The sequence below is a fragment of the Tachyglossus aculeatus genome, chromosome 7, assembly GCF_015852505.1.
Source record: "Tachyglossus aculeatus isolate mTacAcu1 chromosome 7, mTacAcu1.pri, whole genome shotgun sequence".
Classification (NCBI taxonomy): Eukaryota; Metazoa; Chordata; class Mammalia; order Monotremata; family Tachyglossidae; genus Tachyglossus; species Tachyglossus aculeatus.
In genome coordinates, this window is record NC_052072.1 from 30328815 (window position 1) to 30344135 (window position 15321).

The 15321-nt window shown below is 47.0% G+C and overlaps 1 protein-coding gene across 5 annotated transcripts in view; it reads left to right on the plus strand.

The window, feature by feature from the left end:
• The window catches only part of CTTNBP2NL (CTTNBP2 N-terminal like), a 53781-nt gene extending 42837 nt beyond the window's left edge, over positions 1-10944 (plus strand). For all 5 annotated transcript variants that reach the window (XM_038748871.1, XM_038748874.1, XM_038748875.1 and 2 more), the window contains 3 exons: positions 164-394; positions 5049-5156; positions 5709-10944. In XM_038748871.1, coding sequence (XP_038604799.1) covers positions 164-394; positions 5049-5156; positions 5709-7193 — 1824 coding nt within the window. In that variant the 3' untranslated portion in view covers positions 7194-10944. The remainder of the gene's footprint in view (positions 1-163; positions 395-5048; positions 5157-5708) is intronic.
• Positions 10945-15321: the final 4377 nt, after the last annotated feature.

Consider the following 15321-nt stretch of genomic DNA (forward strand, 5'->3'; position numbering starts at 1 on the left):
TCTCAACGCTCTTGTCTGACAGTGGGCTGTGTGTGAAGCCCCCATCTTGAGCAGCTGTTGACTTTTCCTTTGGCTTTAGAAAACAGTTTTATTGTTACTTTGACCTGGTGACACCCCCTTCTTCCTCCATTTCACCACTTTCCTGTTTGTCTTTTTTCCTCAGGCCCAACACAGAGACACTTTCATTGAAGAACGCTATGGAAAATACAACATCAGTGACCCCTTAATGGCTCTACAGAGAGACTTTGAAACGTTAAAAGAGGAGAATCATGGTGACAAGCAGCCTGTCAGCACCAACCCCCTGTCTGTTCTTAAAGTAGTGATGAAGCAGTGCAAGAACATGCAGGAGCGCATGCTGTCCCAACTGGCAGCCGCTGAAAGCCGACACCGGAAGGTAGGCTCGTCTCAATCAGCGTGTGGGGCACGGACCCACCCCGTGGCTCTTTGCTTGTCGTCTACAAATTTTCACCCTCACTTAGTACACTGCCCTGCGCACAGTAAGCGCTCAGTAAATACAACTGACCGACTGAGCCTCCTGAGAATCATTATAGACGAGACCTTTTCCCTTAAAACATGGTAAGGCAGCTTGCCCTAATGGATAGAGCAAAGGCCTGGGAGCCAGAAGGACCTGGGTTCTAGTCCTGGCTCTCCCACTTGTCTACTGTGTGACTTCGGTCAAGTCACTTCTCTGTGCCTCAGTTACCTCACCTATAAAATGGGGAATAAAACCGTGAGCTCCAGGTGGGACAGAGACTGTGGCCAAACTGATTAGGCGGTATCTATCCCAGCGCTTGGCGCAGTATCTGGCACACAGAAAGGCTTAACAATTACCATTTTTTGAAAAAAAGAGATTAAAAGAATGTTTTGGACAGGGGCATGAGTCAGGGCATGCGAATCGGGCAGTGCAAGACCAAACAGGACAGCCAACGGGGCCCAAGGATTCCCTCTTCTGGCTCAAGCTCCTTGCTGTAGCTGGGAGGCTGAGGTTGGTGTTCACATGCCCTGAGCTATTTTAACCCCCTCCGATTACTACATGCCTTAGAAATGCAGCCCAAGGCATAGTACTAAACCTAACAAAGTTTTAATGCTATGGGGCCCCCCCGCAGTCTAACCCAGAAGCCTCTGGGGTTCTGGAGTCCTTTTAGACTGTGAGCCCACTGTTGGGTAGGGACTTTCTCTATATGTTGCCAATTTGTACTTCCCAAGCGCTTAGTACAGTGCTCTGCACACTGTAAGCACTCAATAAATACGATTGATGATGATGATGATGATGGAGCCAGAGTTCAGAGAGGTAGATGCCGTGGGTTCTAGGATCAATCAATCAATCGTATTTATTGAGCGCTTACTGTGTGCAGAGCACTGTACTAAGCCCCACTTCCTGCTCAAAGGGGTTGGGGGAGCCAGGCCCCAGACTGTCCCCTCTTCTGGGGAATTGCTGGAGCCCGAGAAGCCAGGTAACATGTCTGCTGTGTGACTCTGGGCAAATCACCTCACTTTTGTGCCTGTTATCTCATCTGTAAAATGGGGACTAAGACTGTGAGCCCCATGTGGGACATGGACTGTGTCCAACCTAATTACCTTGTATCTACCCCAGCACTTAGTACAGTCCTGGGCACATAGTAAACACTTAACAAATGCCAATTAAAAAAAAAAAACTGCCCCACCTTCCCCACTCTTGGCTCTAACAGGAAGATCAGACCCCTTTCACCCCCCCACCCTTAGGCTTCTCAGAGCCTCCCCTGGCCCACCTCCAGACCCCCTCCGGCAGCTTGGCCCAGCCTGAGATGCAGCGATTTTCTCCTACCTCCAGGGCTGCAACATCTTTCACCCTTTATTTCAATCAAACAACTGTATTTATTGAACATTTACTTTGTGCAGAGCGCTGTAGTAAGCTCTTGGGGGAGTTCAGTCCAACAGAGTTGGAAGACAGGTTCCCTGCCCACAATGGGCTTACAATCTAGAGGGCAAGCTTACAGTCACCACTATCCTCTCTGGCCTGGCACCCCACCTTCCTCAGAGAAAGGTTTGGGATCAAGATTCCTGCTCATTGCTTTGGGCTGGAGGTGCCAGTGCTGTAGGGAGCTGCATTCCTGAGTTCATGGGGTGTTGGGAACCAGCTTTTTACTAGGTGCCAGCGTTAGCTCTCAGTAGCAGCAGTAGCATTATCATCAGCAACAGCAGCAGCAGGAGCAGCTCTCTCCAGGAAAGAGCAGGAAACCAGGCAGGAGGCAGAAGTTGACAGTAGAAAAGGACTCAACTCTGTCTCTTATCCTACAAACAGCAGGCCAAGGAGAAGACCACCTGGGTGAAAGCACATTTGTGTGGGATTTTGTATGTGTGGGGGCCCATGCGTGTCTATGCATATTTCTCATCTCTCGTTCTTTCTCTTTACCTGTATCTCCCGACTCACAGCTGGGCTAGTCTTTCAGCTCTTCTCAGAGCCGAATTCTGGGAAGCTTGGACTCTTGCCTTTTTCTTTCCCTCTCATCTTGGACCGCTCACTGCCTCTGCCCACTATCACTGAACCCTACTAAAAAGAAAACCACTGGCAGATTATTTCATTTAAAAACTACATTTCTTCTTAGAAGGCTATTTCAGAATTTTGTTATGGTATTCAGTGATTACTATGCTCCAGGCACTATGCTAAGATCTGGGATAAATACAAGCTAATCAGGTTGGTCTCAGTCTGTGTCCCATGTGGAACTCACAGCTTTAATCCCCATTTTACAGAAGAGGTAACTGAGGCACAGAGAACTTAAGTGATTTGCCCAAGATTACACAACAGACAAGTAGCAGAGCCAGGAGTAGAACCCAGGTCCTCCACCTCTTGTTTTAGTCCTGGGTTAACCAGATTGTGTTGGATGTTTGCTTATTAAAATGCTAAATTGTTTAGCTCAAATTGAGCAGCAATAGGTGCTTAATAGATCTTTGATTTTCACCGTGAAGAGCACAAATTATAGAAGTTGAACTGACCATTGAGGAGTACTGCATCGTGTGTGTGTGTTCACCTAAATTGTGGCATGTGCATACTGAAAATTGTTTCTCATTTTTTGCTGTTTCGAGTTTGTTTATTATCATAACCATTTTCTAATGCTGATTAAGAGCAATTCTCCCTTGTTAGAAATGACCTTGTCCCCAGTCTAAGTAGCTGTGAGGCTTCCACTACCCTCAGCGCAGTGGAATTTGAGGGACTTTGAGGAACTGTTCAGGCAGTGGAATTTGAGCAGCTTTGAGGGACTTTTCAGCTATTTGCCCTCTGGTGTTACTAGCCACCCTCCAGAAGGTGTCCACTAAAATCTTCCTCTCTTCAAGTATAATAATAATAATAATAATAATAATGGCATTTGTTAAGCGCTTACTATGTGCCAAAGCACTGTTCTAAGTGCTAGGGGGGATACAAGGTGATCAGGTTGTCCCATGTGGGGCTCACAGTCTTAATCCCCATTTTACAGATGAGGGAACTGAGGCACAGAGAAGTTGTGACTTGCCCAGAGTCACACAGCTGACAGTGGAGCTGGGATTTGAACCCATGACCTCCGACTCCAAATCCCGTACTCTTTCCACTGAGCCTGGCTCCCCACCAACATTCCTGCATTTGGAATGGCAGGAAGCAGGTGAATCCCTAAACTGCTTTAGCAGCTACTACAGCGTAGTGGTCCTTAGGCTGGGGAGGGTTCACCAGCACTAAAGCCCATCCACTCTTTTGCATCTCAACCTTTGCTTTTGACTAAAAGTTCTTCCTCTAATTGTTTGCTGACAATTTGGAAGAGAGTTTGAATGAACGATCAGAATTGTAGTGATCTGGAAACATTAAGACTGCAACCCAGCACGCTTCTTTGGCCCGATTCTTTCGAGTTGGGTGCCAAGGACTCCAGAGAGCTGGCATGCGTATTGGGCCTTGCTTCAGGAATGCATTTAATGGAGATGCATGCAGGTCTAGGGCCTAGGATTTGGGTTTGGTTTTTTTTTTTTTTGTTTGCTTTGGCCTTTTCTGTAATAAGCCAGTGTAAAATTTCCAAAGTGGGTGTGTAGTCTACTGGTCCGGCGAGGTTTTTGTAACAGCCTCTAGGAACAGCTGGGTTAAGCTCTCTCTTCTCGAAGCCAAACTCTGAGAAGTTTGAACTCTCTCGCTCAGGTTAATTGCAATTAAAGAAAAATGCGGGAAAAGCAGCAGCTAGGATGGGTGGAGCCAAGAAAGGTCGGGTCCCTGGGAATGTTTCTGGAGCCGTGAGCAATATCTGTGTGTGTCTGTAGTGCTCGTGATGAAGCGAGTGGGGAAAATCCCACTCTCTTCAGTCAGGGAATCTTTCCCTCCAACTCATGTTCCTCCTTCATAATTCTGTTTGATTCTCTGCCACCATCTTCAGTAGTAAAAGTAGATGGTGAGAAGCAGAGGCCCTGTGAAGAATGTCCTTCATTTTAGGCCCAGATGACTGGTCCAGTCAGTCAATCAGCGGTATTTATTGAGGGCTTACTGTGTGCAGAGCCCCATACTAAGCACTCAGAAGAGTTCAATACAAGAGTTGATAAACATGTCCCCTGCCCACAAGGAGCTTACAATCTAGAGGGGGAGACAGACATTAAACTAAATTACGGATATGTGACATTAAAGAGTGCTCTTTTTTATATAATAGTCCATCAATCAAGTAATAGTATTTCTTTTGTGCCTTCTTTGTGCAGAGTGCCTGGAAGAGTACAGTAAAGGCTGGAAACATGATCCCTCTCCATAAGGAGCTTATTGATCCAACAGCAGATATGGGCACAGGAGGAGAGATGGGGGTTTCCCTTTTATGTCATTATCTTTAATTATCATGCACCAAATTAAGCAGAATCTCCTCCACGGTCCCACTCTGTTTTGGTACCGTCTCATTGCCTTTTTTGGTCTTTCTCCCACTTTTCTACACAAGCTTTACTTGGGCAGTGAGGTAGTTACAGCCTGCAGCTGCTAACCATATCTCTGGGGGTAATTCTTTGAAATTTGCATGAGAAGATGTGAGGCTTTTTGATATTTAGAGATGACAGGTGGATTTCCTTTCTGCCCTTGGAAGGTGATCCTGGATCTGGAGGAAGAACGGCAGAGGCATGCGCAAGACACTGCCGAAGGGGATGATGTCACCTATATGTTGGAGAAGGAGCGGGAACGACTCACTCAACAGGTAAGGGGCTGTGGCCCTCATGCCCCGGGGACTGGCAAATGGAGGTGGATGCTCAGCTCATTTCCTCGCCCCGACTCTCTCCCCGTCAAATTGCTCAGGACTTGGGTGGACTGTCTTGGTAGTGATGCCAAGCTAATCCGTTCATTGGAATTGTATTTAAGTCTCTCTGTGGCTTTCTTCAAGGCCTGACCTGATTGGCGCTTCATCTCCAAGGCTTTCCTCTCCCCCGTCAATCGGTCAGTCAGTGGTATTGATCAAGGGCTTACGCTGTGCCTTGCACGGTACCAAACATTTGGGAGGGTACCGTAGAGTTAGTAGACAGGATCCCTGCCTTCCAGGAGCTTCTAGTCAATCAATCAATCGTATTTATTGAGTGCTTACTGTGTGCAGAGCACTGTACTAAGCGCTTGGGAAGTACAAGTTGGCAACATATAGAGACAGTCCCTACCCAACAGTGGGCTCACAGTCTAAAAGGCTGTGTCTTTAGTCTAGTGGGAAGATACAGTTGCTTTGGCTTTGGTCCTCTAATAAACCATTTGGTTTTCTTCCCAGCTGGAATTTGAGAAGTCTCAAGTGAAGAAGTTCGAAAAGGAGCAGAAGAAGCTTTCCAGCCAGCTGGAGGAAGAGAGGTCCCGCCACAAGCAGCTGTCCTCCATGCTGGTGATGGAGTGCAAGAAGGCCACCAACAAGGCAGCAGAGGAAGGACAGAAGGCAGGGGAACTGAGCCTAAAACTGGAGAAAGAGCGGAGCAGAGCGAGCAAGCTGGAGGAAGAGCTGGCAGCCGAGAGGAGGCGAGGGATGCAGACCGAGGCCCAGGTAGAAAAGCAGCTCTCCGAGTTCGACATTGAAAGGGAGCAGCTACGAGCCAAGCTGAACAGAGAAGAAAACCGCACCAAGGCTCTCAGAGAAGAGATGGAGCTCTTGAAGAAAACTGTGAAGGAGCTTGAAGCATCTTACGAGGCCAGTGGCCGTAATGAGCCAACCAAGAAGTCGGGGGTGGTGTCTAAAGACACAGCGACCGAACCGCCCTTCCTGGTGTCTGTGTCGTGTCAGACAGAGCACCTGCCGGCAGAAAGGACCTCCGTGAGTGTCAGCGTCAAGGGGATCAACACTGGGCTGCTGAGCCCCGCCTCACCCGCTCCCCCGTTGACAAAAACCAACGGTCACTGTGACCCAGAGATGTCAGCCAGCAGAGAGCCGTTGCCAAGCAGCGGGGCGGAGCCCCAGGCCCCCTCAAGAGAGAAGTTGGCCGTGCCGGCCCAAGAGAACGCGATGGAGAACGGTGGCGGTTCTCCGGCGGGACCCGAGTCTCCCATCCCCATGGCCGCTCATCTTCCATCCGTTGGGATCTCGCTGTCTCCTAGCGGCACGGCCGCCTCCTCCTTGACTTCCTCCCCGTGTTCTTCGCCCGTGCTGAGCAAACGGCTCATTGGGCCATCAGCCAGCAGCCCCAGCTACCAGTCTTCCTACCAAGTGGGGATCAACCAGCGATTTCACGCGGCTCGACACAAATTCCAGTCCCAAGCTGACCAAGACCAACAGGCCAGCGGCCTGCAGAGCCCCCCGTCCCGAGACCTGTCCCCCACCCTCATCGACAACTCTGCCGCCAAGCAGCTGGCTCGCAACACGGTCACTCAGGTGCTTTCCAGGTTCACCAGCCAGCAGGGGCCCATCAAGCCCGTCTCCCCCAACAGCTCGCCCTTTGGCACGGACTATCGCAATCTGGCCAGCTCCCCCAACCCAAGAGGCGACAGCAGCCACTCACCTACCCCAGGGAAAGTCTCCAGTCCACTGAGCCCTCTGTCCCCCGGCATCAAATCCCCCACCATACCCAGAGCCGAAAGAGGAAACCCCCCTCCGATCCCGCCCAAAAAACCGGGCCTGGCCCCAGCGCCATCCTCCACGGTTCCACTGACCAAAACCCCGTCCCAGGCAGCCTCTCTGGGTACCCCGGAGGACCTAGCCAGTAGCTGCTCTAACAGTGCGGTAGTAACCAATGGCAAAGAGATTGAGATCCTGTTGCCCACCAGCAGTTAGTCTTGGGGAAACAGACTTAGGTGGTGGGGTGGACCGGCCCTCAGTGACCAACGTTTGGTCAGATCATGTTATTTATTTTGAGAGTAGCGGAAACTCTACGTGGAAATTCCCCTTATTTTATATTTTCCAAGTAGAAAACGGTTGTGGGGTTTTGTCTTCAAATCTTTGTACCGCGGATGGAAGGGCACCACAATGACATCTCGTCTCGGCGGTGGTCGTCGCCTTGTGATGGGGTCTCGGGTGGTGGCCCCGCCGTCTTTTCTGGACTGAAATCGTCCGTGCAGATTTTAACTCCAAATGGACGTGTGTAAAAAGTGCCTGAAATCAACTTACACTCTGAATGTTGTTCTCTGCTCAGAAAAACAAAGATCATCCAGTGGCAGGAACGGGATCTTTTGTGAAGTGTGAATGTTGCATTTAACCCTGCTCTTGACCCACTTAAATTATTCTCCTTACAAGCCTCCGGTTGTGAAATAGCACTGCATTCATGGAATGGGATGACCCCTTTCAAATGGCAGGCCACGTTCACCCCAAAGCTGAGCTGTAAACAGCCCGGACAAGCCCTCCTCAGCCTGAAATATTTGGGATGCTAGTTGTCCTGTGACTTTTCTTGCTTTTAAAGTTCTGTAGTTGCTTGCATCTATTCTTATGTGGATCGAAATCGTTAGAGATGAGTCCTGAGGCAACCCATTCCATTTCAAAAAGCAAAAACAATCCTTCAAGCATTCTACTGTTATGTGTAGAACTTCTGAGTCCAGAATCTTGCTATTACTTGAAAAGGAAAACAGTTCTACTCACTCTGTATAAAAGTTTTGCAACAGAACGATGGGATCTTCTTTACTATGTAATCAAAGCAATAACTTCAAACTACTCACTTTATAATACTGTATGTCAGAATTACAGTTTTACTGAATTACATTTGCTGTCTAGGCTGCCGGTCCTTGGCAGCTGTAACTGTGGAACCAAATTTTTAATTTTTTCCTAGATAGATATACATATATAGATATAGATATATATATATGTATAGATAGTCACAAGTGTACCTGCTATCATACACACACATAACACATGCTTATATAAATCTTAGTGTGATTATATTCCTGGAGTTCTTTGTATTGCATAAGGGAAAAGCAGAAATGCATTTTAAGATGACCTCCCAAAGTAGCCAATGCGCTTTCAATTTAGTTGCTGGATTTTGGAGATCCTGGAGGCTAATGCGGAATGGCTCGTTCCGTCAACTAGATAGAGTCAAGGCACGGAAGATGATGGGGAGTTTGCCAGTGGGGAAGAACGTACCCTCTCTTCCTAGGACTCCCATTTTGGACCATTCAGACCTGCAGAATGCCTAGTCTCCCAAGCATTTGGAACCTCAACTAGGTAGGATAGCTAGCTGATCAACTAGTTTGAATATCTCGACACTGGTTTGGATAGCGAATCAATAGGGTCTGACTTTCCGGGATAGCTCCACGGATACCAGTTATCCAAACTACTTTTTCGGTTAGCCTCAGGTCATGTAGTTAGGTGGGTATTCAGATCATTGGCTTTCTAGTTGAGTATACCCTTTCCCCGGGTCATTTTAAATTTGGTGGGGAAGGGCTGGGGGGAGGGATACCTGCCTTTATGACCATCTCATCAAACTGTAGATCGAGGAAGGGCCCTTGAGAGGTCATTCATTCTGTCTTCCTGGTCTTGGCAGGACTTCCCCACCTCATTTAGCACATTGGGGCGGATGGTGCTGCGACTCTGGACTGTCTACAGGAGAGGTTTTGACCTCCCCCGATCAGTTATTCCAGTGTGTCACACCATTGACAGGCAGGAAGCTTGACATTATGCTAACCTCAATCCCTCCTCCTCTACCCGTAATCCACTTCCTTTTACTCAGCCAGTGGAAAAATCCCAGCACTGATTAAAGTGGCCATGGAACTCGGTTCTTTCCTAATTGGAAAATGATTTATGGGTTACTTTGAGGTTCAATGGTGCCACCAAAAAAGCAAGTGACCTAGGCAGACACCGCCATTAACGAATGCTCCAGGAAATCTGCTGAGGACTGAGAGGAGTGGGAATGGCAGCTTTCTCTTCTGCTGCGTGTCCATTTCATCTCCATGCTTAGCAGAACAAAGAGTTAAATATCAGTGACAAATAAATCTTCATTTGTCAGTAGGAGAGGGGACCAGCTTTCCAAAACGCTGATTTCTCCCCCCACCCTTTAAGTGGAAATCTTAAAAGTTGCATTATGCTCTTCTTCTTTTCTTTATGGAATAGATATATAGAGAGATATATACTATAATGAAGTTTATTTCTTAGGAAATGCACTGAATAATGTCTTCTACAGTGTAATATGGGGAGGGGAAATGCAAAAAAAAAAATGTGTATTTTTGCTAGTAGCGTATCTTCTGAGATAAAATAAGCACAAATATTGCAATGGATACAGCTAATCCAGTTAGATTTTATAGGTTTGTATTAGGTTTTGCGGTAGGTTGTGTGTGTGCCGATAAGTAAGAGTTCTTCTGTGATTCACATGTTATAATCAGATTGTTGCAAAGCTTTGTCACTGGTTAATGGAGCATAATGAAGTGCAGACACATACACTAGCATTAATTATTCATTAACATTGTAAAGCCAAATGTACCAAGCAGAAGTCTTCATTCATTTTTTATAGCAGACAAAATTAAAACATATTAAATCATACTGCCCGTATAGGAGTTTATTGTATTAAGAGGTGTGTATTGCCCAACCAGGTGTATTGTGTTGGTTTCTTTAAAAGCAGAGGAGTGCTTCTAAGCATGTTTGTTTAGCGATGCCCAGTACAGAGGGCACCATGAAGCTTCCGAATCTGGAAGAGGCTGCTTCGTCAGAAGGTGGTGATCCATCTGTGAGCAGATCCCTCTGGCCCCAGGGATAGTTTTGGATACTGAGGCACCATGGCCACTGGCAGTTTTCCAATCTAGCCCCCAGGACACGAGTGTCACTTCTGCCGGGCTCTGGGAGATACGTTTGCATATCATTTTTAAAAAAGATAGTGTAACTCACTTTCAGTGTTCAACTACTGCCCTACTTCTCAGGATTATAAACCGATGAGCTGAGGGTGTCAACTCTTCCATTGTGTGTGTGTGTGTGTGTGAGAGAGAGAGAGAGAGAGAGAATAAGGTGGCTAACCTGTCAGTGCGCATTCACAGTAACCCTATATTTGAGGGCTTTTTTGTTGCAGAGGTCACAGAATTGTGTGCATCCAAGCTACTTCCGATACTCAGTCCTCTAGAGTTCAACTCAACTTCAAGTGCCTTTTGCAATGCCAATTTGTAAATACGACACTTTTTACTAGTATGAATCAGCAGCATCGTGAGCACTGTTTCACAAGAGCAATTTTAAAAAATTTAATTGCTAGAAAACCAGTTAGCAAAATTTGGGAGTCCTCCCACCTGCTTTCATTTCACGCACTTGTCGGGACCAGGAAGTATCATTTGTAGAGCACTTGGGTTTTTGTTGTTATTTGTTCAGTGAGTAGCGGGAGCCCCTCGATGTTCCCACTACTTTCCCCAGAAGCTGCCAAACTCGTCAGTCTCCCCGTTATACCAAACGTGCACCCGCCGAATAACTTGCAGTTGCCTCTGATCTGAACAAGCTTTATTAGAAGCCCAGCCCCTGTTCTAGTTTGCCTGTTTGTAGACAATGTAATTATAAAAACTAACCAATGAAACAAACCTATATCGTGTCTGATAAACTGAGCAAAATAAAAACACCTGTTCTTGTACTCTTTCCGAGCCACGTCTCCTTTCTTCCCGCCTAGTTCCAAAGCCTCAAGTGTTTTTTCTGGAATACTTCGCTGTCTTGGATTTGATCTTGTGGAAGTGCTTGGAAGCAATTTATCCAAGGTTTGAACAACACTTCTGTTTGGTGAGCCCCATTCTGTCATGCTGTTTTCCCAGTCACAGATGCCCATGCCAACAAGGGTGAGCTAATCTCCCAAGTCTGCTCAATCTTGGGTTCTGACAAGACTTTACTTGGAAGCCTGTCATCCCCAAGTCTTCACCTCCCCAAAGATGTCTGCCACCTTTTCTTCCCCACACTCAAAATGAAAAGTGGGCACTTCTGAGTAGCGCATTCTTCAAGCACTTGAGGGAGTACAAAAGAGGGTAGAGAAAACAGTCTTTGGCCCTCCAGGAACTTACAGTCTATTGGGGGAGGCAGACACAAGATACATTTCAGGTAGGGTAAAGAAGAGAATGGAAAGATGGTTATGTGAATAAGTGTTAAAATAGTAGAATATGTAAGTCATTATCTTCAAGTGTGCTGTGAGTCCTGAGGTAGTGTGAAACAGCTGAGGTGGTAGGTGTGACCTGGGGAATGGACAAATTAATCAGGGAAGACCTCTGAGAGGTGGGATTTGAAGGAGGAGAGTTCCAGGTAAGAAACAGGGTGTGGATTTTAGGATTACAGGTCAAGAACAAGCACATTAAATTGACTTGATAGGAACAAAGAGGGGGAGCTGGGTTGTAGTGGGAGAAGTGAGTGGATAAGTAGAGAGTTGATGGAGTGCCTTAAAGCCAAAGGTCATGACTCCCTGCTTGATGCAGAAAGGAATGGGTAACCCCTGGAGGTTCTGGAGGAGTGGGGAAATGGGTGCAGAATGATGTTTGCCTTCCCAGACTGAGCCCCCTCCTTCCTCTCCCCCTTGCCCCCCTCTCCATCCCCCCGTCTTACCTCCTTCCCTTCCCCACAGCACCTGTATATATGTATATATGTTTGTACATATTATTACTCTATTTTACTTGTACATATCTATTCTATGTATTTCATTTTGTTAATATGTTTGGTTTTGTTCTCTGTCTCCCCCTTCTAGACTGTGAACCCACTGTTGGGTAGGGACTGTCTCTATATGTTGCCAACTTGTACTTCCCAAGCGCTTAGTACAGTGCTCTGCACACAGTAAGCGCTCAATAAATACGATTGATGTTTTAGAAAACTTTTTTTTCTAAATGGTATTTAAGTACTTACTATGCACCAAGCACTGTACTAAGCTCTGGGATAGATACGGGCTGTCAGATTGGATACAGTCCATGTCCCACGTGGGGTTCACCGTCTTAGTCCCCATTTTACAGATGAGGTAACTGAGGCACAGAGAAGTTAAGTGACCCAAGGCCACCCATCAAACAAGTGGTGGAGCTGGGATTAGACTGACTCTCAGGCCTGTGCTGTTTCCATTAGGCCAATATTGCTTTTCTAGAAGTTTAGTTCTGTGATGCCAGTGAACAGCAGCTGAGTAAAGAGTGGACATGACTATCAACTCTGTCGTGTTGAACTCTCCCAAGCATTTGAAGCAGCGCGGCTCAGTGGTAAGAGCACAGGCTTTGGAGCCAGAGGTCATGAGTTCGAATCCCAGCTCTGCCACGTCTGCTGTGTGACCTTGGGCAAGTCACTTAACTTCTCTGAGCCTCAGTTACCTCATCTGTAAAATGGGGATTAAGACTGTGAGCCCCTCGTGGGACAACCTGATCGCCTTGTATCCCCCAGCACTTAGAATAGTGCTTTGCACATAGTAAGCGCCTAACAAATGCCATTATATATATATATATATATATATATATATATATATATATATATTATTTAGTACAATGCTCAGCAAACAGTGCTCAATGAGAGGCTGGAGGCAGGGAAGACCTCTGAGGAGGCTGATATGGTAGTCTATGAATATGAAGACCCCCTGCACTAGGGTGATGGACATTAGGATGAAGAGGAGAGGACAGATGTGGGAAACACTGTCGAAAACTCGACAGGATTTAGCTCTATGAAGGTTTGAAGTGTGGCCCCAGGCCCCTCTCTCGGGGACACACATTCTGAGAGCCGCAAGAGGCAGGTGGTCACAGAAGTTTCAGAGTGACACTGAGAAAACTGACTTGCCTCAACTCTCCCTAATCATGTCAAAAACGAGAATAATGTGTTGGAAGGGGACCAGTGAGGCTGCGGGGGACACTGGTAAGTGCCTCTTTAAGTTTTTGAGCGTGGTGAAAACACACCTCCCTAGCCAGGGAACTCATTTTAAAAATTAGACAACAGCCAGGATCTTCATTACGAGGGCCAAGGCTTGGCACGGCTGCCGGTCCACAAGTTCAGAGCACTTGCCAGGATCCAGCTCCTTTGGGGACTTTTAAGGAATTCAGCCTGGTGGCTTGCAGCGCTCTCTGCAAATCAAGTGTTCTGCTGCTTGCCTGCTATGTAACGGTGTAAATCACTTCTCTGTACCGAGGATTCCTAATCAATAAAATGGGGATTCAATACCCGTTCTCCCTCCCTCATAGATTATTCTTTCATTCATTGCCATATTTATTGAGTGCTTACTGGGTGCAGAGCACTGTACTAAGCAGTTGGGAAGTACAAGTCGGCAACATATAGAGATGGTCCCTACCCAACAACGGGCTCGAGTCAATCAATCAATCAATCATATTTATTGAGCGCTTACTGTGTGCAGAGCACTGTACTAAGTGCTTGGGAAGTACAAGTTGGCAACATATAGAGACAGTCCCTACCCAACAGTGGGCTCACAGTCTAAAAGTCCCAGGTGGGACTGAGACTGTCTCTGATCTGCTTATATTGTATCATCCCCAGCACTAAGGCAGTATTTTCACACAGTAATAGCTGAACAAATACCATGATTACTATCATTGCTATCGTTATTATTAATCCACATTCCTCCACTTCTGTCCTGAGTTTGTCTTCTTCCCCTCTCCTGGCCTGCATCCCAGGTCCTTTGCTCCCTGGCCAATTATGTCTTTCCCCACTCCTCGCCCACGAAGGATCTCTTCTGATACCACCAAACAGGTTGGAAGGCTGTTGGAGGTAGGGGTAGGGGGGGAGAGGAAGGGGTTGTTGCTTTTGCAGCCAATGCCAGCTGTTGCTCAGTTTTTCTGGACTTTTTTGATGGTATTTGTGCTTACTGTGTGCCAGGCACCGTAATAAGCATTGGGGTAGATATGAGCTAATCAGGTTTTGACTGAGTCTATGTTCCACATGGGGCTCACAGTCTTAATCCCCATTTTACAGATGAGGTATCTGAGGCACAGAGAAGTTAAGTGACTTGCCCAGGTTTTGCAACAGACGAGTGGCGGTGTGGGGATTAGAACCCAGGTCCTCTGCCTCCCAAACCCATGCTGTATCCACTAAGCCATGTTGCTTCTTAACTCTGTGGAGCATTGTTCCTGAGGAGTCCCTCCCTGAGAGGAGATTTGAGAAAAACATGACCTGCCAGGAACAGCATGGGCCTGGGTTCTAGTCCCTGTTCCACCACTCGTCTTCTGTGTGACCTTGGGCAAGTCACTTAACTTCTCCGTGCCTCAGTTACCTCATCTGTTAAATAGGGATTAAGCCTGTGAGCCCCTTGTGGGACAGGGGCTGTGTTCAACCTGATTAGTTTGTATCTACCCCAACGCTTAGTACGGTGCCTGGCACATAGTAAACGCTTAACATACCATTAAAATGATGATGATGGCATTTGTTAAGCGCTTACTATGTGCAAAGCACTGTTCTAAGCACTGGGGGGGGGGGGATACAGTGTGATCAAGTTGTCCCACGTGGGGCTCACAGTCTTAATCCCCATTTTTACAGATGAGGGAACTGAGGCTCGGAGAAGTTAAGTGACTTGCCCAAGGTCACACAGCAGACTTGTGGTGGAGTCGGGATTCGAACCCACGACCTCTGACTCCAAAGCCCATGCCCTTTCCACTGTCACGCTGCTTCTCTATTTTTTATTAAATCTATCTATTTTTTATTAAAATAAAAAAGAGATATGCCAAAACCTGCTCTTGTCCTTCTGGTTCTGGCTAAGTGGGGGCTGCACCATTCATTCATTCATTCAATTGTATTTATTGAGCGCTTACTGTGTGCAGTGCACTGTATTAAGCGCTTGGGAAGTACCAAGCAGCAGCGTACTTCTTGGGAAGTAGAGAAGCAGCGTAGCTCAGTGGAAAAGAACACGGGCTCTGGAGTCAGAGGTCATGGCTTCAAATCCCGGCTCCGCCAATTGCCAGCTGTGTGACTTTGGGCAAGTTGCTTAACTTCTCTGGGCCTCAGTTACCTCATCTGTAAAATGGGGATTAAGGCTGTGAGCCCCCCCTTGGGACAACCTGATCATCAT